We start from the raw sequence: 21,539 nt of genomic DNA, 5'->3' as shown, positions 1-21,539 counted from the left end.
GAGATAGTTATAACATCATGAGCTGTGGTGCAAGAAGTCAGGAGCATGTTCTTTGGCTGCACCAATGATGTCCTGAGAAATCTTGCACTTTCCTGTCAGTTTTCCAGCTGAAATCAGCATTTAAAGATGCCACCACTCCTAACCCTACCAGTGCTCTTAAAATATTTGAAAGCATAAATACAATTCTTAAGTAATAAAAGGATTTACAAAGTTGTAAACCTATAGGGATGATAATATTGAAAAAGTGATTTATGTTTTATAATGAATTGAGCATTAATAGTATTGTTAAATGATTTCGGCCCTAATGCTTGTGGATGCCATTTATCACAGACAGTAACACATTGCACGGCATTAGCCACCTGATTGCGGAGTGTGGACACCTAACTGCGGAGATAGTTTGATCTGCAAATCTCTTTAGGTTCTGGTATGTGAAAAGGGCAGGGTTCAGCCTGACTTTGAGATCGAATGCTGGCCCCTTGCAAACTTTGCACGGATTGGAAAAACATTTTTTGCTTCTGAACAGAAACATCCCTTTTGAAAGATATGAAGGGACAAATGTGGGACACTTAAATGCTACAGCATTGTGAAAAACAGATTTGTGGTGTAAATTCCTTGTAGGACTAAACAAGTCCATATTTGTGGTCCCGTTCAGTTGAGGTTTTGGTAGTGTTCTGTAGCTGACTGTTTCGGAAAGCCTGACAAGCGGTCTTTAATATGGCAGCTTGTAATGTAAGCATGGTCAGAGGAGCACCTGTTTAATTTTTATTATGAAGCTGCTTGGGAGGTTCATTGGTTCATTGCTGTAGGAAGCTTTTCGCACTCGTAGTAAAGATAGTTTCTTCCCCCAGAGAACTTTCAGTCTAAACAGACTTGTCTGAGAACATGTAAAGAAAGAATTAATTACCTTCCTTGTTTCTGTAGATGGGGAATTGAAATACGAGGCTGTGATTCAGAGGCTTGCCAAAAATTCCACTAATATATGACAGCACTAGAAACTAAATGTAATCTTAGTCCCACCTGGTGCATTAAGCAGAGGACTATCCTCTCCTTCTGTACAAGAAGTCTGTTTGGCTTTCTGAGGAAAACGTGTTAAGTTTGTTTTATTCCTACTTACGTTGCAGAGAGAACGCTGCTAGGTGAAAAGTCAAGGACTTTTCTGACTAATTCAGCAGCGATGTTTACAGTTTCCAGTGAGGAGTCTTTCTGATGTGAAAAGAAAAACAAACAAAAAAACCCAACCCCCCCCGCCAGCTTGGCTTTCAGATCCCTGAACAAATTATCATTATCTTTTAGAAGTATGTAACTTTATTTGTGAATGTATGTTTCCGTAGAGGAGGCAAAACAATTTTTGCCATTTTGATTTTTCATCATAAAGTTCACTGTATGCGTAAGGAGTTAGATGCTACTGTTGTCCAGTGAAGTAAAATATTAGTTTATGTTGTAATACTTTTTCGTTTGAATATCTACAGATACTTTATATATATATATATATATATATATATATATATAAATCATATAGCATCACTATGGCTTGATCAGAATATGTATTCACTATCCAAATTACTCTTCAGTATTTTGGCAGCCACCATTATAGGTGGGTGATTTCAAAATAGAAAAAGCAATTCTGTTTCTGAAGCTGCCACTATTTTAATTGATTGTGATCTTAATCATACCAAAACATTCAAGCATAGGTTTATTTTATTTATTTTTTTCTTGAGGGAGATAATAAGCTCGTAGGTATTTTGGTGAATTTTATTACAGAAGCTGTGCTGATGCCTTGACTGTCAAGCTTGAGCTCCGTATGGCGTCATTAATTTTGTTAAATACTTTTCAGTGTATGCTGGTGGATGCTAAGTCTCCACCAATGAGCTAAGCTCCGAGTAAGCTGTGAACTCTGACGCAAGGCTTTTTCTTTACACTGCCCTTCTGTAAAGTCAGTGTTATGTCTTCAGTCAATAATACCTGTCTTGGTTATTGTACAAGTGATAATAGGAATTATTCTCCAGAAGATACTTAAAAGTTGATAATTTGACTGTTCAATTTTAAGAGAACTTTACTTACAAAATGAACAAAATATAGCTTCCCTAGTTTTTCCTAGGGTTTTAGGTTGGACTCATTGCTTTTCATTTTTGACTCAAGGTAGTGTTATAACACTATACAAATATTTATGTAAATGGTAGTATAAATATATGATGTTGAAGGTGCTTTGCCTCAAAAGTACCATTGACTTCATTTTGAAGGATAAATTGGTGAATTACTGAAGAAATAATAACTTCAGAAGCCCTATATTTTGTTTAGTCTGATAGAACTTTTCAATTTTCAACTTGAATTTATTTAGCAATCAACATGTTTAGTTAATGTGTTAGAGCTAAGCACGTGGCATGAATGTGAGTATAAAGATGTGAAGTTGGCAATGTTTAAATGCAATGTGTATGGTCCTGTGTCATTTCTGTATGCTGTTTGATTATAGGTTTCAGATTACCTTGAAGTTATCAAAGAGCCAATGGATCTATCAACAGTAATAACCAAAATTGATAAACACAACTATTTAACTGCCAAGGACTTCCTAACAGATATTGATCTGATCTGCAGCAATGCTTTGGAGTATAATCCAGACAAAGATCCTGGAGGTAAGGACCTACTTAATTTTGGCCTACCTAAACTTGAAAGCCTGGTACGTAATCGTATATTCTGTTACTGTTCAGGCATCTAAATAAACTGCATACTGTATAATAAATAGGATAAACAAGTGAATTTCCCAAGGGTCTGTGCTTAAATATTCTGAAGTGTGTGGGACGTCATAAGAACAGGAGAACTAAAGCACATAAGGTTGCTTTCTGAAGAATTAGGTTTTGCAGCTCTTTGAAATTTGGTAGCTCCTTCTCAGTAAATAGAACTTCTGTATACACATCAAAAAATCCCATCATATTTTGAGAAAGTTCAGTAGAGATTCATGCAAACAATCTGGCAATGCTCTACTTACATTTGCACATTGGCTTAGAGCATGAAATTCACCCACAGAAAGTAAGAACTATGTATTTGGGATCGAAATAAAACAAGATAAATCACCAAGCAAGGAGGTCTGTTGCAGTTGATTAGGAGGTACTGTGTTGACAGAGTATGATGGCGTGCTTTCAGTTTAAATAAATAAATAAGTAAATAAAGTAGACCGAAAGGCATATAAAAGCTGTTCACACCCAAAGCAAAGCAAAGAGCATCTTGGGTACTTACTGCTACCTCCCCCTTGTAGTGTACTGGGGAGGTGGATGTTGCTAGAAGAAGGTGTTTCAGTTGGCAGCTTCCAGAGTTATCAGTAAAACATTTAAAATGCAAAAGTAATGCCTTTTTTGTGTAGTTGTATTTAATATATGTGATACTTAGAAATCTGGGCCCATCTGCAAGTGTAGTCCAATGTGTTAAGAAGTTTTTTTATTCAGTTTTGTGAAACGATGAAATTGTTTCATCATTACCAGTTGTTTTCCTATTTTTATTTCTCACTTTTCAATATTTTGATTTTTGTGAGGCATTTGCAGATGTCTCTCACATGGACTAGATACGTTCTAGTCAGGTCAAATCGAAGGCTCTGAAATTTGCCACTGATGAACAGTTGAGCTCCCTCTTGGTGAGGCTGTTGTGTTGCTAGACCTTGTTTCTTAGTGTGCTGACAGACACTTGGTTTCAGATTAGAGGAGTGCCTTGTATCATTCTTTCTCTAACCCAGACTTCTGGGTTTTAGTGGTTGTTTTTTTTTTTTCCTCCTTCCTGTTCTCCTTTCCCCCTGTTCTTCTAACCTGTAAACTAATTTTTAAGAGCAGTGATCCATTTGAATGGTTACTTTCAAAATCACGTTGGAAATCTAGATGATGTTCCTTGCATGGTAGTGTGGATTTACAGTTTGTGTGCGAGTACGTATGGAATTGACCCAATTTCAGGGTCATTCCTGGAAAGTCAAATCTTTGCTGTGCAATATGAGGGTAAACTGAGAAGTTCAGCTACCATCAGATCTAGGCCTCAAGAAGCAACAGCATCAGTATATGTAGTCAAGCAATTGCATCTGGCATGCTGTGGCTTGCTCTTCTGAAGTTGTGATGCCTGAAGTTCAGTGTTGTACTTGTTTCAGGTTGCTTTTTGAACCCAATGCTAGTTTTTATCTGTAGAAAATAAAGTTTATTTTTCTTCAATTTATGATGCATTTTTGTATTTCAACTAAAAATTACTGATAAACTTCAGCTGAAGCTTTTCTGGGTTCTCAATGATATTGCTTAAGGACTTCTAATGTGTAATTGATGTAAACTAACTAAGCCTTGATGGAAACTTGGGACTGTCTCTGAAGAGCACCTGTTCAGATGGTGGTGACTATCAGGCATACCTGTTGTATGTGGCTGACACGTGTTTGTGGCTTACTCATGGCCTGTGTGAAAGATTGGAAATAAAATACGAGCTCTGTTCTCGTTTTTAGGCCGTTTTGATCTGTGGGTTTCATTATTTAATTCTAGGAAGTGTAGTCTGAAGAGGTCCTTGCAGTTGTAGAGCAGGTGTCATGTGACTGTGAACGTATGAGGTCAGATCTACACAGGACCGTAAACTACATGAGTTGCAGGTTCAGCGTGGCAGAAATGTAACACAGCAAAGACAGCTTGGGGAATGTTCAGAGATAGAAGTGTTCATTGGGCTTGTCCAAAGAGGAGAAGTCCTAGGAAATATATTTAGGGAACCAGAAATGGGGTGTGTTAGTTCCTCCTGCCCCTTGGGACTGAGCTGAAAGAAATGGTTCTAGCTCTTTCTAGGTTAAGTGTTGGATTGGAGTTCCTTGTCATTAAGTAGGAATTGAAAGCTAGTTCTGTCCTCTGCATTGTCACAGATTGCCAACGTATGGTGAGGAAAAACTTCCATTCTTCCTCTTTTAGTGTATAAAATTTATTGACAGAGCTCTTGTATGAGTACACCGCTGAAACAGCGCGTTGCTTGTGTTACATTAAGTGTTTGAATAGTAACCTATGAATGTTCGCATTCTTTTAAGCTGGGCACATATGCTCACCTCTGCTTCATGCCTGAATTTGCAGAAGAATGATGCTGTGCCTGGGTCCGTCCTATAATTCAGTTTGGAAAGGCAATTGGAGTACCAGACTAATTGTTTTTAAATGTAGTACGGATTTTCAAAGCTGGCTTCTTGGTTTTCCTAGTACTCTCTTATAAAATTTCAGACGTAGATTATAGAAAGATATGTGTGTGTCTGTGTGTGTGTATGTATATGTATGTATGTATATGGTTTTTTTTCATTCCCTCCATTCCTTGACCAGGAAATATTCTGGAAGGCATGGAAACATAACTGTTGTGCCTTAGGCACAGAAGTACTTGCCTCTTTGAAGCATTGTCTGTGAGAAGGTCTCACCCCTCACAGGTTATGAGGAAATCGGTAATTCAAACAGATACTCTCTTCAAAAGTTCTGTGTCACTTTAGCCTTTCTGGACACTGTCCAAAATACTTGCCAGTGAGGAATACGTTGTGCTGGGTTGTTTTTTTTTTAGTAAAGTGGGTTGGTCTAAACTTGGGAAACTACCTCTATAAAGCTTGATACAGTATAGTCAGTGGTATAGTAACTTCTGACAGCATGAGTGCATTTATGCTGATATTCTGGTATAGTAGGATAGCATAACATAACTATCTATGTTAAAGGGGAATAGCATAGCAAATACATCTATAAGACCATGTAACTGTATCTAGAGGTTTTTTTCCAGCATACCTGTTTTGATTAAAAACAAGCAACCAAGCCACCACTGTTACCATTGCCAGAATACATATACATGTGCTATTAATTGATATAGTTTGGAAAGTGAACCAGGTTTTGGGTGGGGTTATTTCAACAATGAGCTGCTTAGTAAGATCAGAAACTGAAAAACCCTTGTCCTCCTAAGAGCTTTGGCAGCTCCTTCTCAATAAATAGAACTTTTTTAAGGATGCCCTGTTAAGCTTTTTTACTTGATCAACTTTTAAAAAGTCTAATATTGCACAAAGAATGCAGGTGTATTTTTGTGACATTCTGGACAGCATAAGACAAAAAGGTTCACAAATACATGCAGGTAAAAATTTCTAGTTTCCAGTTAACTATTTAATTAAGTAGAGGTAGATTTCCCTAGAAAATGTAGCTGGAGCTCAACTGAGCTGGATACTGAGTATTCTTTTTGACTCAGCTGTTTTTCCAGTCATAAAACTCACTGTTTCTAGATTTATAAACCTTGTTTAGTAAATGTTCGCTGATATTCTTAATTGCTGCCTTTAGTGACAGATTAAATCTGCTAATTGTTTAATATATTGTAGACATTAATGTTTACTGTTGAAGTACCTGCATCAGCTGTAAAAAGTAATTCAGCATGGATAAATTGACAAATTAAATGTGTTTCTACTAAAAGCAAACAATGAGCGCCATAGATTTGGTTGAAAAGCAACATTATAGATGTCAGTTTTCCCCATATATGGGTTTACCTATTAAGTTATAATTACTTTTCAAACTTGAAATACTTAACAAGCATTGGAAGAATTTCTTTTGTGTGTTTTGAAGATGTGGGAACTAGTCTTTTCTGAAAGTATGTTTTCTAATGTGTTATACTTTGGCTTCCAGTGTGAGCAATGTTTTCTGTCCTGTTCCCCAGATAGAGAAGAAAACATAGAAAACTTCGAGGCTTATTTCTTGCCAGTTTCTCTCAACAGATTAAACTCTGAAACAGTTATTAAATATCAGCAATAAAATAATCTATTTAAGCACAATTTTGAATCTTCTAGCATATTTGTTAAATAAAAAGTAACCATAATTGAAGATTTAAAAAAACAAAAAAAAAACAACCCACAGGTGAGGGAGGTAAGTCAGGTCTACTTTGCCGATCCAGAGGCTGTCCCCAGTATGATTTTACTGGCAGTATAATTGTATGAATGTTCCTAACCTGAGCTGTAAACTAATTCCTGGATAAGTCTGATATTACTTGGGACTCTCTGCACTGTACTCCATTATACTGTGTGCTTCTGCCTGTGGAAACTGGCTAGAAATGCTGATTCTAGCAAGTTTCTAAGAATTGCAAGTTGATTTGGGTGTATTCTTCATTCACTGTTTGCATTTGTCTAGAAATGCCACCATTGATTAAAGTGACAATTTGTACTTCAGAAAACTGCTTTATCTCTTAAATAGCTGGGTTGTGATTATTGAGCATGCTATGATATTGATCCATCTATATTTTCATACATTTATAGATTTTTCTAGTTACTTCCATGCATATCGGTGTTGTAATATACAATATAGAACTACATATAAATGATAAAGTATTTACATAAATGTGATAAAACTAACAAGTGTATTTTCTTGTTTTCTAGATAAAATAATTAGACATAGAGCTTGTACTTTGAAGGACACTGCTCATGCTATAATCGCTGCTGAACTGGATCCAGAATTTAATAAAATGTGTGAAGAAATCAAGGAAGCGAGAAGAAAAAGAGGTATGTTAAACTTCATTTATCATAATGTAAAATACCAAGTTGAGGAATTACTGTATGTGAGTGTGTGGCATAAAAGCAGAATTTACAAATGCCCATAAAAAAATTTAAATTTAAAATGAAAAATGGAATGGGTGTCAGACACAGGCAGGAATATATGTTAAAGGATGACTGAGCTTGACACTTGCATACTTTTTCCAACTGTGTGAATTGCTCTGATAATGCACCATCCTTTACAATACTTGCAATGTATATTGGTACAAAAAATACTATTGAACATGGTGAATGGATAAATGTTTGAAATGCTATAACACCTGACTACTAGTTGAAGAGGTGGTGAAGCCAGAACTGTATTTTAAAAATGCCATGTATTGCAATGGAATAGCAATTATAAATAGGGAGAATAGCGTTTGAAACGGTGGATTTTCAGTTCACCCTGGCATGTGTACAAGTGTATCTTTGGTGATAATCTGTTTACTTTTTGGATCGAGAAGAGTATTAAATCCACATTGGGAGGTGCATGAAGTTGACAGTGAGGTCTAATAATCCGGGATCAGAAAGTATGGTCCTCTCCATTGGAGAAAATCACAGGCTTAATTTTTGTTTTAATTACTGCAATTGTTTTCAACTTGTAGTCCATAGACCTCCAAGTCTGTGGACAACTTCTAAGGTGTCCATAAAAGGTAACCAAAAACCGAAACATGCTGCCAGTAGGCTTTCCATGAAAGATGTTTCATGGAAAATTTTTCAAGTTCTGAAAATTGAAAAAGGTTGAAAAAGACTGAACTATAACATTAGAACAAAATTTCATGTTGATTTAAGGCTTTCTAATTTCAGTAATTCCAGCTTAGTCTTTGATAATTTTTTTCCTGCTTTGGTAAAAATCTGTACTTTATTTCTGGGTTGAATTTGACTGGTCTTAAACTTTAGCCGTTGGTTCTTGAAATACTTTCATCAGTAGACTGAAGACTCTTTATTACTAAATATCTTTTAACTATGCAAGTGTCCGTAGGCTTTCTCTTTTTTAGGTTTAAATAGATACAATTCCTTTTATTTTCCCATTGTCATGCATTTTTTTTGTCTAATTCTGTACAAGCTTCTAATATATGTCTTAAATTGTGGATAAGAGAACCAACTGTAATTCACTGTGGATGTAAAGAAGTAATATAATGCCTTCATTTATCTTCTGTACTTTTCTATGAGAAATACAAGAACGTTCACAATTTTGACCCTAGTGTCACACTGAGAAGTGTGCTCAGTTAATTCTCCTTTGAGTCCCCCGTGATTGCTAAAGGTTATTGCTTCCAAGGTTAACATAACTGTGTGCAAGAGCTCTTTGTTACAGAGGGGGAGTATATAGTCCCTCCTTGCAAGTCTCCCGGGAGGTACCTGGCATGCCACCCTTTCTTTTATGGCAGTGACCGAATAATATATATTTTTTGGGGGGCAAAGCCTACTGACCCTGGTACAAGAGCTGGGTTTTCAGAGGTTGTAGGTAAGGCTGATGGTGTCCTGCTGTGAGCTTGTTCTACCAGAAAAAGAGGATACTACTGGTTTCAGATGCTGGTTAGTGGACCTTGTAGCCTTGTTTGTGACTGATGGCAGCTCACGTATGATAATGAATGGGTAGTATACTAGTGGTTCAAAGTGCATTGCAGGCATTGGCATGGAAACTCAAGTGTAATAGACACCTGCAAGTTACACTCCAAAGGTGCTTGTGCTTTTGGACTGCATTCTGGTGGTTTCATGAACAGATGAGCTCTAATCCAGCTACAGACCATTGAGGCCTGGATCACCTACTGGATTAGCAAGGAAAAAAGATCTGGACTGCATGGAAGAAGCTGTGTTAGACTACCAGATCGTGAATGAGGAGTAGTACATCCAGCTCTTGAGGTCTGAGGAAAACTCGTGTCACAAGGCAAGCCTGAGAGAATGCCCTGTCCCTCGAGTAGGAGCTTTGTCAAGGATTGTGGTTTAGAACATCGAGAAGGTAGTACTTCAGGCATGTAGTTTTGGCACAGGTTGCTGTAAGGAAGGGAGGGGTGTCCATGCTGATCAACCTTGCCGTTACTTGCATTTTGCCCTACAGAATGTGCTCAGCAACACAACAGATCAGCAAAATCACAGTGCATCTGCTAGTCTAGACTTCTGACACGTACCCTGTTTGGAACCACCTCATTTAAAATAACTGAATGTTTCATTGTAGTGGGAGTATTTGAGGAAAATTTTGTAAGTAGTGTAAACTATGCCTCTTGCTATCCAAAGCCTCTTTCCACCTGGTCACCTAAATGCAAAGGTGGTTGTTCATACCAAGCTTTTTGCCCGATTGGAGCTGCCCAGTGAAAGCGGCCAGCCGTGTTGCTGATACATAGGACTGCATGAGACAAAATGTGGGGAGTTAAACCATTAAGTACTTATTTTTAACGTCCGCAAGAGAGGTCCTAACAAGGCCTTAAATGAATGTTGAAACTGAGATAACAGCTGAATGTCAACCCTTTTTTCAGCTCAAAGTACTCAAGGCTTCTCCTTTTGACTTCCTTTAAAAGTGCTAGAGTCAAAAAACAACCAAAAAAACCCCCCAAAACCAAAAAACCCCCCTAACTTCGGAAGGAAGATATTCAGTGTTTACATTTCTCTGCAAGTACTTCTGGACACAGCTTGATAAGGGATCCTATTTTCCAGCCTTCCCACAGTTAAGATCCTTACCTTGCCAGAAGGACCCCTGTGGAAGAAGGGAAATAATGCAAAGAGTGGACAACTTAATGCACCACATGAATTGAAAAAATATTAAGATTTATCATGGGAACCTACTAGGGCTTCTGGGAGTGAATATGAAGCTTGTGTTCTTACCTGCTCAGAAGAGGTTACAGTAGTGTTGCAGTCCCAGATTGAGTCAGAGTGGGTGGCTGTGGCTTTCAGAAACAGAGATTTGTCATCTTGACAAATAGAATAAAGCCCAAACTCAGTTAGATCTTAACCAGCATTTTTTTGGCTACTTTTGGAAAGACTTCATGATTCAACATGAGATTTGGATGGAGTTGAGCAATTTGGTTTGTATGAGGCTCCTAATTGATTCTCTGGAAATTTTATCAAATGTTACTGACCTCGAATCATAGAGGAGCTAGAAGGCAAGTGGCAGTACAATTTTTTTTTAATCTTTGTCCAGTTACAAAGCCACTAATTTTCTGAGTTGCCCCATTTATTAGCTCTTAATTTATTTCCAAGAATTGCTGAAAACCACGATTAAGGCTAGAAGGCTCCATATCCATTTCCTTTACAGTTCTCTGGACAAGTTGTTCAGCAATCTTACCTTCCATTTTAGTGCTATGTATTTGCTACATCACTTTTTTTTTCCTCAACTACAAAAAAGATGTATCTATTGAAAAAATGCATCTTTTCTGTACTTTTGTCAGATCTGCCTTTTTTATTAAGTACTGAGACTGGTGACCAATCTCAAAAAAGGTAGTACAGAGTAACAGAATAATAAACTGTGTAATAAAATTAAAATCTAGAAGTTGAAATAGAATTTCTTGTTCCTGTATTACAGGAATGAGGTGGTGTTGTTGAAAGAAAGGAAATCTAAGGATAACAAATTCTAAGCTGGTAAATTAAAATCATATGCTAGGTTATTGGAATTCACCATTTTTTTTGTTGCTGGAACCAGCAGAGAACAAGATATAAGCGTTGGATATAAGTGTTTGAGTAGTGAAATATAAGTTCAATATGTAGCTTAAAATATTTGTAAAGGTACCTATAAACTTATGTTTTGCAAGGCTTGTGCAAATTTCTTTTACTGTTAGCTGTTAGGTGAAAGTTTCTTTATGAATCTTTAAATTTCTGCATCCATCAGTTTTAGAGCTTCTTGTCTGCTCTTGATCACTTGAGTCTGGCTGCTCCTGGAGATATGGTGTGACACTTGGAAGACTGCAGTAGTGGACAGATAGCAAATCTAGTTTATCAATGCGATACTTCAGAGATGCATTTATATCTTTAAAATGTGCCTAACCAATATGAAAATTTGCATTTTTGGAACTTAATTAAAAAGCTGATAAAATGGTAGAAGCTATGAGATGAACTTACATTACAGAAAGAGCAAACTTGACTTTTTGTTAAAAGCAGAATCGCGTTTTCTTCATTGGAGTGCTCATATTGACTCTGAAATGGATTCATTTTACAGTAACATAAATTATGGTGACTGTAAATTTTTATTCAGATACTCTTTTTCACATGGCATACAGTGCCATTGTGAATTGGCAGTTATTTTATATCATCCATTTAAAACTGGGAAAAATTGCTATATAGAGGAAATATGGATAAGAATTTGCTATATAGAGGAAATATGGATAGAAGATTGCAATGTTTGGGGACCAAATATGGGAGACAGTTATATTTCTATAAAATGCCAGAGCTGAGAGTTTTAAGACCATGCTACCAGTAAATTATTTTGTTAGTAGAAAACAAATATTCTTGATTCTAATCTTTGTTTTGAATGTCTAACTAAATACTAATTGATATGTTCTTACTGCAGCACAGTATTCCAAGTTTCTTTTTAAATTTAGTAGGTTTATGCAGCTTGGTTTATTTAAATAGGTATGGTTATCTTCTGTATGCAGGCTTATCAGTACCAGCAGAACAAGTAAATCCTCATGGTTCCACTGTACGGAAAACAGAAACTAGAGTCGAAGAGGCATTTCGGAACAAACAAAAACCCACAGTGGCGGTCTGGCCCAACTCTGCAAATAAATGTGCATGTGAGTACCTTGGGTGACACTGTGCAAAAGTAGAGGTATCGCCAATGGCAAACATTTGGCATGTGTTTGTAGTGATGATTATTTGTATTATCCATTTTAGTTCATGATTCTTTGCAGACGCGATTTTAGGCATGAAACTCTCGCAGCTTCAAGGCGTACCCTTTATCCAACTACATTAAATCTCTGCCCAAGTAGTTGTAGAGAAGCAGGATTTGAAACTGTTTTTGTAATGTAACATACAAGTATTAATTTTTCTTTGAAAATAGCCTTTTCTCAATGTAAAACAACTCTGATCCAATGGGAAGATCATGTTTATCTGTGTGTTAAGTGCAAGTTTTTTGTTTTCTCTGTATGTGTATTCACAGATACATAGCTAGATGCTGCATTATATACTCTCACACTAGTTATTCCCTTCCTGTATGCAAAGTGTATGGTATTAGGCTAAAACTTAGAAAACAGATTACAAACTGAACTATATTTTTCTTCATGGGACCCGATTTTGAATAGTCAGTATCCATTATTGAAGGATATTAGATACTCTTGATGCAGCCTTCTAGGTTAACCCAATTAATCAGTCAAAATCTCTGGAATCGTGAGGGGTGGCCATGTGTGTGGTCATCTGACTGTGGTTTAGGTAGTCAGAGGTGCTGTTAGTTATTCTCAAAAAGTGAGCTGATTAGAGAGCTGAATATACTACAGTAAATTTTGTTATAAGCAAACAAGAATAAAGACTTTTTAAGAGAAAGCGTGTCTGAGGCAGACGTGGACTCTGTTATTTGTACCAAAATAGAATTGGATGTCTGCTTATTGGGGAAATTGATAGATTAGAGCAGTAAAATTTTTGCTGGTCTTTGTCCTCTGCCTCATCGTGCTTTTTCCTAGTGAGAAAGAGTTTACTGAGCGTGGTGATAACTGCCCAGAGATGAACGTTATTTAGATATGAATGACAATGTCGATATCAAATAGTTTAATTATAGGTGTATGGTTTTATTTCATGATGATGTACTTTCTTGTGTCTAAGGAATTATAAAAGCCAGCCAGAGTTATGAATTGACTAAATTGTTAAATAATAAATTGATGAAGCTTTTCTTTACTCATTTGCCAGTTTGTGCGAAAATAGAGGAGAGAAGGGATTCTCAATGCATTTGGTTTCTCATGACATCTAAGGAAATTCTCACTTTGGCCGATCTGCAGAGCACTTGCTTGGCTCTGCCTGTTGTGCAGCAGAGAGTCGTCTTTGCTGACCTCCAAGCCTGACTTCTCCTGAAAAGAGAGGTAGCAGCCACTACTGGCTGTATAAAAAGCTCTGCTGCCCCTTCCCTCTTCTTCACCTAGTTTTGTGGATTCAGTGGTAGTTGTTTGAAGACTAGAGTCATTGACTGAAGGAAACAAAAAAGAAGGCAGTGTCAAGGCAATGTTCCTGCCAGTATCTTGGTGATTTGGGTTGGGAGAGGAGAAAATATGGGACGTAGTGGTGTTTGAAACTACAGTCAAATGGAAATTTGTTTTTTAAGGATGAGTCTGGGACAGGTAGCTTATCTGGGAGTGATGGGAAGCATCTGGTAATCAGAGGAGAGAACCAGGAATAGATGAGTAATCAGAATTTAGTGTCTGAATGAGCAGCCTGAAATCTGCAGAAGGGACTGAAAGAAGTACTTGGGTATGCCTAAAGATTGATGCAGAAAGTTCAGTAGAGACAGAAGCTGGGAAGAGATGTGGTCTAGAGGGGGAACTGGTGGAAGGAACTAGAGTAAAGCAAGAGCAGAACTGAGCAGATGATCAGGGAGCTCAAATAGCAAAACTTATAGTGAATTGTGATTGTGTAAATGAAAGAAATTAGTTTAGAAAAGGGATTTCAGAACAAAGAAATGATTTTAGAGGTAGAGTGGAATTTTTTTATGGTCAAGAACTAAGTTTTTTTTTTTTTTTTAAAGACTAAAATGTGTTTCACAAGCAGAGTAATAAGGACAGTGATTCATATATTTTAATTACATGAGATAAAAACTGTGCTTTCCAATTAATAATTCTGAAAATCCTCCTTTTTTGGTTTGTTTTGCTATTTGAACTTGAATTCAATTTTTTTCCTTAGGTAACTTTTTTTCCTGCACTGGTTAGTATTTTTATTACCAATAACATTATTTTCCTGATTAAATTATTTTTTCGGAGCTTCACTTACAATATTTTAGTGAATAGCTGCAAAAAAGTCAATTCAGATGAAACACTTATTTGAGAACCCTAAAGGAAATTGTCAGGCATTTTCCCTAGAAACACAGTGGACTGCAGATAATGCAGCAGCTCTGCCTAATTTTAAGCTGTGACTGTTCACTATTCAGGGCTCATACAATAGAGAACCAGAAAACAGTTTATTGTGTATTGGTTTACATTCCAAGATTATGCGTTTTGCTAATGTATTTTAGAATTTTTCTTTCCATTTGATTAGACCAAAGGGGCTATCTGAAATGAGCTGCTCTATTTGAAGACATGTCGATAAAAGTTCCTGAGTTAGGTGTAGTCTGCAACTCCCGTATTACTGTCCCTAGTTGAATATGCACCAGGGGTGGATTGTGTATCACAGTATAGATGAGTTTGAAAGTATTATGTTACTAGCAGTTGCTGCAAATTCATTCAGGAAAGTTCTGTCGCAGATGATTTAAAATACGTCAGTATTGACTGTATTTGGAAAGAAGTGCACATGCTGTGGTGGAAACATAGAACAGTATGTAGGTCAAAAGCTGTTAGAAGTGATAAAAGTAGTCGCATGATCACAGGATCACAGAATAGCTGAGGTGGGAAGGAACCTCTGGAGATCACCTAGTCCAACCCCCTGCTCACAGGGTTGCTCAGGACTGTGTCCACTTGGATTTTGAATATCTCCAAGGATGGAGAATCCACAACCTCTCTGGGAACTTGTTCCAGCGCTCAACCATCCTGACAGTAAAAAAAAAAAAAAAAAAAAAAAAGTTCTTTCTTGTGTTGAATTGGATTTCTTGTATTTCAGTTGGTGCACATTGCCTCTTGTCCTGCCCCTGGGCACCACTGAGAAGAGTCTGGCTCCGTCTTTGTGTGTATGTGTGTGGAAAAGGAAATTAGCAGCAATGTGCAGTTTTGTTTATCTGGTAAATTAGTCATTGCTAAGTGGTTTAGATACAGTTCAGCAAGTAAAACGTTTACTGGCTCTAGCTATTATGATACTATATAGTAAAAATTTGTCCTACTCCTGTATCTTGCCAGTAGATGGAGTATGTAGCATATTGTTTTATTGTCTTGCAGTTAGTTCCTAAAATGCTACATATAAATAAACTGTATGGGGAAGATTTGCTTTTCCATTCTTATCTTTTTTTGCAGTATTCAACAATAATGTATTGTAGTGATAGACTACAGAAAAGATTTATTTTTATGTGGAACGATAAATGTGATAGCTGTCACATGTGAAAATGGCATTTGGAGCAAGAAAAAGCTCAAATAGTTTGTGTTATGTGAAGTATTAAAAATCTAAGTTTTAGATAAAATAAATTTTATGAAAACCGAAGTAAACACATTGCTGACTTTTCCCAGTAATTGAAGTGATTAGTGGTTTACATACGAAGTACTGCAGGGAGATCAAACAAGAAAATAAAAACCTAGTTCCCAAATAAACAGTATTTGGTGCGCTCTTTTGTATCTTTACCTAATGGCAGTCTTAGCTATTATAGGGAAATACATATTTCTACTTTAGAATGGAAAGGAGATTTTGTTTTGGTGGGAGTGTTTTTTTCCAAAACACTTTTAAAAAGAAAAGCTCTTTTGAAGCTGTTTCTCAGAATCTTTCTGCTTGATTTTTTCATCTCTTTGGTCTCTTCTCTTTGACCTCTGTGATTTAGTGATGTCAGTGATCACTGTACTTAGGGCATACAGATGGCTGCAATGAATGTCTTATTAAAGGACATGGCAGACCAGATATTGTATGGATTTTTTTTTAAATTATTTTAACACTTTCCGCATTTAGGACCTAGTTCTGTACCAATTATCCTGGACTTTGGATCCTGGCCTTTTACTAGTCACCTAGACACTAACATTAAAATACTGGTAGCTGCTCATGTCTTGTCAAAAGTCATGAATCCTACACTTGCTGCATTTTTATTTTCTCCTCCTCCTCCTCTCCAAAAAAGGTATTCGACTCGGATTAATTCTCACAACACACTTGAGCTGGAGGCAAGTGCTGCGACTTGACAAAGACCATTAAAAATGTTTTTGTGGAATTCAAGGATATCTTTACTTAGAGCTCAGACAACTATCTTGTTTCACTTCTTAATTATTTCTTTCTTGGTAGCATGCATGTTGACATCCTTGATGAGAGCAGTTTGCCAGCTAGTCTGATTTCTGGTTTCTGACACTGGCTTCGACCAGATGCTTTAAAAGGAAGTTACAAAAAAATCTGACAAACAAAGTATGGCTTGCCTGGTTTTGATGGAAATGTCATCTGAGCTGTTTTTGAGTTGGTTAACAGTTGTTTTAAACCTGTAGGCTTTATAATTCTTCTAATATAAAACCCCATTTAGTGAATCTGTGGATGTTCCTGTAAATCCTGAATGCCTAATTTCTCTTTGGAGTCCCATCAAACTTCTGGAGTCAGTGATATCTAGTGGCAGAGAAGTTGTCTTTGATCACTACTAAACGTGCTGCCTCTTGAATTAACTGAATATCTTTTTGCTCTGACTGACTGAGGGCAAATAGAACCCTGCAACTGACCTGATCTGTGCCCTTTTTTTATATACTCCATTTTATATCTTCACGTTATTCATTCCCCTTCTAACTCAGTAATCCAAGATTATTCAACCTCTCTTAATAAGGAGGTTTTCCTGAGTATTATGGCCACTTTTATTATAAATATGGTAAAAGGAGAGGCTTTGTAGAAAATCATGTTTTTTTTCCTCTCAGTGTTTTTTGTTAAGATCTATTTTTTTTTCTATTCTTAAGTGCTGCGTATTTTAACTTAAGGAAGTGGAAAAGAAGTGATGCAATAAACAGTTTTCAGGCCGTTTAGATTATCTTACTCTTTACTCCCATTTGAAAACTGCAGCAATGTTTGCTTTAAATTGTTTAAAGAACTAGTCTAAAGTTTCTCTCTACAGTAGGAGTCGATTTTCTTGTAATTTTTGCCCATTTCTTCACTCCAGTTTTCAGCTATGTATTTTCTTTGTATTTTTTTTCTTTTGCCTTCCTGACACAGAGACCAATCTAGCAGCCTCGAGCCTTTCAGATCTGTTTTAGAAAAGAATGAAGAATGTTGTAAACTCCATCCAGTGTCATATTAATTAGCGTAAAGTGGGGCTCTGTCCTCAACATGTGAAGTTGCAAGAAAAGCTTGTGTGTGTTCACGGCTCTCTTGCAGCAGGGAAGCTGCCATTCAGCGGTCTTCAAGAACAAACTGGATGCCTCAAAGATGTAAACAGCTGTGATAGTTGTTATGCACCAAGCTACTCGGCAGAGGGAAAATGAGCAGATCTGTAGAAGTGAATGGTCTAAAACTGCTCTGCACTGGTGTGATGTTAATTAGATTGTCTGTTTTCTTTTGGCTTCATTTTTAATTTTCACATGTGGCTGTCTTGTCAGGTACTTAACTGTCATAATTATACTGATGGTTTCATGTGAATTATATTTTTAGTTTGGTTTCCTAAGAAAATAATACATATGCTGTCTGTCCATCTCTCTGCTCCCCTAATAACTTCTGAATCATTTAGCCAGATTCAGACACATTTGACAAGTGCCAAGGTCTCAAAGATTAAATTCCTGCAGGTTTTGGGAAAAGTGGTAGCTGGATAAATCTATGCATCTACTAGAGGAAAAGGCTGCAGACTGAAAATGGTAGTTACCTATTCTGTCTAGCCTTGTTAGCTGGACAGCTGCAGCATCATCGTGGTTGGGCAGCGTTTCCACAGCTCAGAATTAGATGTAGTGTATCCTGCATCCTGCTCATTTTGGGGGGTTGGGTAGGGAGGAGCAGAAGATACTGGAGAGGTTTCTGAGAAACACTGGAAAGACCTTGAGAGTATTACAGGAGATGGTAGGGGAGCAAATATTGGGGATCCTGCAGCCAGTTTTCTTTTCAGAAAACATGCTTCATCTGCTTCTTATAGAACTTGACTGCTCCATGTTGAGTAGAAGTGCCCAGGTTCTTCGAGTACTTGTTTATGTTCTGCTGTTGATGAGCATATCCCTGAGCACATACCCTAAGCATATACCTTAAGTTGTTGCATTTTTTGTATTGGTCAGGTCTCTGCCTTGAGCATCCTCATGCCTTCCATTTATGTGGAGGAAATGGCATGTCCTTTAGAGGTTAGTTCCACAGTCACTTTAAGCTGATCAAACTGCAGGTTGTTGCTGAAGGTGCTGTCCTCCCTTCTCACTGGTGGCATGTTTCCACCATCTCCCTTATGCCAGTGCTATCGTTCATGAGTTAGGAAGCTCAGTTGGGGAACTGAATGTGTTGAAAACTAACCTAGGAAAAAATTATAAAATTTCAGGCAGATTAGTTCCCTTATCTGGCTTACTGCAGGAACAGTAGAGTCGGCACAAATGAGGTAGTGGAAATGCTGTAGCTAGCTTTGGAGGGGGAAATGGCTTTGTCTGTTAGTGGAAGCTGGCACCTCATTTTGCTTTTAAAGCCATTGTGGAACTGAGCTCTGTTCTGTCTTGCTCTGTATCTCTGACTGCAGTTTGGGACTTTGTGACTAAAAACTCCAGAGACTTTCAAGTGGATTACCAGTGGGACTTTCAGTGCCCATTGGTAAGAAAAGTGGAGCTACTGGAAGCAGCTAAATTACTGTGGCAGGTATATATATGCCAGATCCAGTGTAAGAGAGAGCAAATTGCTCTTAATAAGTGCTTTCTCAAGGCTTTGAGTTACTTTACATGCAAGACATCAGAAAGAAGTTCAGGGTTTTGATCATGGAAGAAAACCTTGAAACATGTGCATTGCTTCAAGTGGTTCTTGATACGGCAGGCACAAAATCTAGATCCATGGTGATCTTGGTTGCAAAGAGAAGAATCTTTGGGTTTTCATCCTCAGGAATTCTTTATGAAATACAGGTAACAACAGAGAAGCTACTGTTTGATGAATGTGAATTTTATCTTTTAATGGCAGAGGATTTACATTCTCTGATGGTCTTTTAAGCAATGTTGAGGCATATAAGAGTCTACTTTTCTGCAGCATAAAGAGAACTAGTTAGCCCCCACTAATACTGTACTACACTCAATATAGTAGTCAAACTACAGAAATTTCAAAAGAGAAACTGATCTGCTTCCACTGCTGCATCTCCTCATTAGAGTTCATCCACATTAAAGCAGCAGACTTGTTTGTTAATGATTTACAATCTTTGATCTTCTAATTATATTTGCTTGCTTTTTCCAACTGTTGATTTTGTTTCTGTAGAGTCTGCAGTTCTGTCACTGTACTGCTAGATTTGGGTGACTGTAAGGGTGTCTACCTCAACTCCAAAGCTTCTCTACCATTCACCCATTTTTTGAGATCTGTTTTCACAGAATCACAGAACAGTTGAGGTTGGAAGGGACCTCTGGAGATTATCTAGTCCAACCCCCCTGCTCAAGCAGGGTCACCTAGAGCACGTTGCCCAGGACTGTGTCCACTTGGCTTTTGAGCATCTCCAAGGATGGAGACTCCACAACCTCTCTGGGCAGCCTGCTCCACTGCTCAGTCACCCTCACGTTTTCCTGAGACCATGCTAAACAGAAACGTGACAGTTTCCTCTAGATCTTGCAGAATTACTTCAGGAATATGCAAGCTGTTTTGTTTTTGTTTTGTTTTTTACTCTAACTGCTCTTTAATATCCAAGAACTGTGAGGTTCCATGCACTGCTCTGAAAAGGATTGGTGTGCACCCCTAAATGATAGGGTGCTTATTTTCATGTAGAATCTGCTTGCTAGGTGATTGGATCCGTGCAGCATGCTGCACGCCTTCTTGAATTCCTGTCACTCAAATTATGAGAAGGAATGTTTGTTCTGATTCCATTATAGTATAGCAGGAGTAGTTCTGTGTTCCATTATAATTGTCCATCTACTTCAAGAAAAAACTATAGCTATAAGAAGTCTATTCAATCGCCAGTATCTCTGTCTTCAAACATTTACTAGAACTTTTCTCAGGGGTGCTTAACTGAAGCTGAGTGCCAAAGTTCACACACTGATGTTGGCCTACCTGGTAACGCTGGGTTTTCATAGTGCTTGTTTCACCCGAAGATGTTGTCATTACTTGGTGTGTCTGTCTTGAAACTCTTAAAGAAGAACTTATGAATGGGCAAGAATTTAGAATTTCTGAAAAGTCTGCTACATGTTTCATTTTACTTAACTTGTTCCTAGAGGACTAGTCCTTCTGAAGTACATACATAATTTTTTTTTTTTTGAATTGTGGGAGGCCACTTCCAGGGTAAATGCTGTGCGCCTTAAGTTTGGTGATCTTTCAGCAGACTCTTGAAGTGTTTCAAGATAGAAATGGAAGAATTGGGAATCCCTTATTGCTTAAGGAAATTTAGGGTAAATTTGTCTTCAGTGATTAATTACATTTTATTACATTGTACTTTTAAAATTCTGTCTGCATCAACTGTGCAGCTTAGCACAAATAAATGAGTGATGGAGGGTTATTTTTGATATCAGCTCCATTTGAACCCAAGTAAAATGTTGTGTGACTCATTTAGCCAAATACCTATTTATTGTAAAAAAAATTCTGTATGAACTGGGGTAAGGATTTACAAAAAAGCAAACTGAACTGAAGTGGGGATCTCCTTGGCAAATCTATAGAGGTTACATGAGGATTATAGAGAAGAGTGTAGCAATTCAGAAGGCAAATGAATGTATTCATGTGTGAATAATTGGTATTATAAGAGTCTGAGTTATAGAAACTCCGTTCTGAAAAGTAGGATTCCTATGGTAATTGTATTTCTACTGCCTCTGGCACAAGTAGTGCTGGAAGATTGGGTATCAATGGGTAGATTTCAGATGAGTAGTTTTAAAAGGAATAATTGAAAAGATGTTAATGCATTAACTTATAATTGTGTATGCTCTGGTAATTTTTTTTAACAAAGTTAACTCTTAGTAGTTCTTCTGTAAATGGCTATCCCATTCTGTTACTTACTAAAAATTTTAATGTGTGATGAATCATAATGACTGTAAAATAAAAAGTGTGATATTGTTATTAATAGTTTACAGTTTTTATAGAAGATCAGCATTAAAGTGAAGGAAATGGAGATCCCTGATTAGGTTTATTTTTCAGCAGCGATCCGTGAACATTTGCCCATTTGTTATGCATCAGTGTT

At 37.2% G+C, this 21,539-nt stretch overlaps 1 protein-coding gene across 2 annotated transcripts in view; it reads left to right on the top strand.

The window, feature by feature from the left end:
• The window catches only part of ATAD2B (ATPase family AAA domain containing 2B), an 83,242-nt gene that overhangs the window by 48,486 nt on the left and 13,217 nt on the right, over nt 1-21,539 (top strand). For both annotated transcript variants that reach the window (XM_067294348.1, XM_067294347.1), the window contains exons 22-24: nt 2,471-2,630; nt 7,364-7,486; nt 12,097-12,234. In XM_067294348.1, the coding sequence (XP_067150449.1) occupies nt 2,471-2,630; nt 7,364-7,486; nt 12,097-12,234 (421 nt within the window). The remainder of the gene's footprint in view (nt 1-2,470; nt 2,631-7,363; nt 7,487-12,096; nt 12,235-21,539) is intronic.

This window comes from Apteryx mantelli, chromosome 3 (genome assembly GCF_036417845.1).
Source record: "Apteryx mantelli isolate bAptMan1 chromosome 3, bAptMan1.hap1, whole genome shotgun sequence".
NCBI classification, from domain to species: domain Eukaryota; kingdom Metazoa; phylum Chordata; class Aves; order Apterygiformes; family Apterygidae; genus Apteryx; species Apteryx mantelli.
This window is presented reverse-complemented; position numbering and strand designations above follow the sequence as displayed.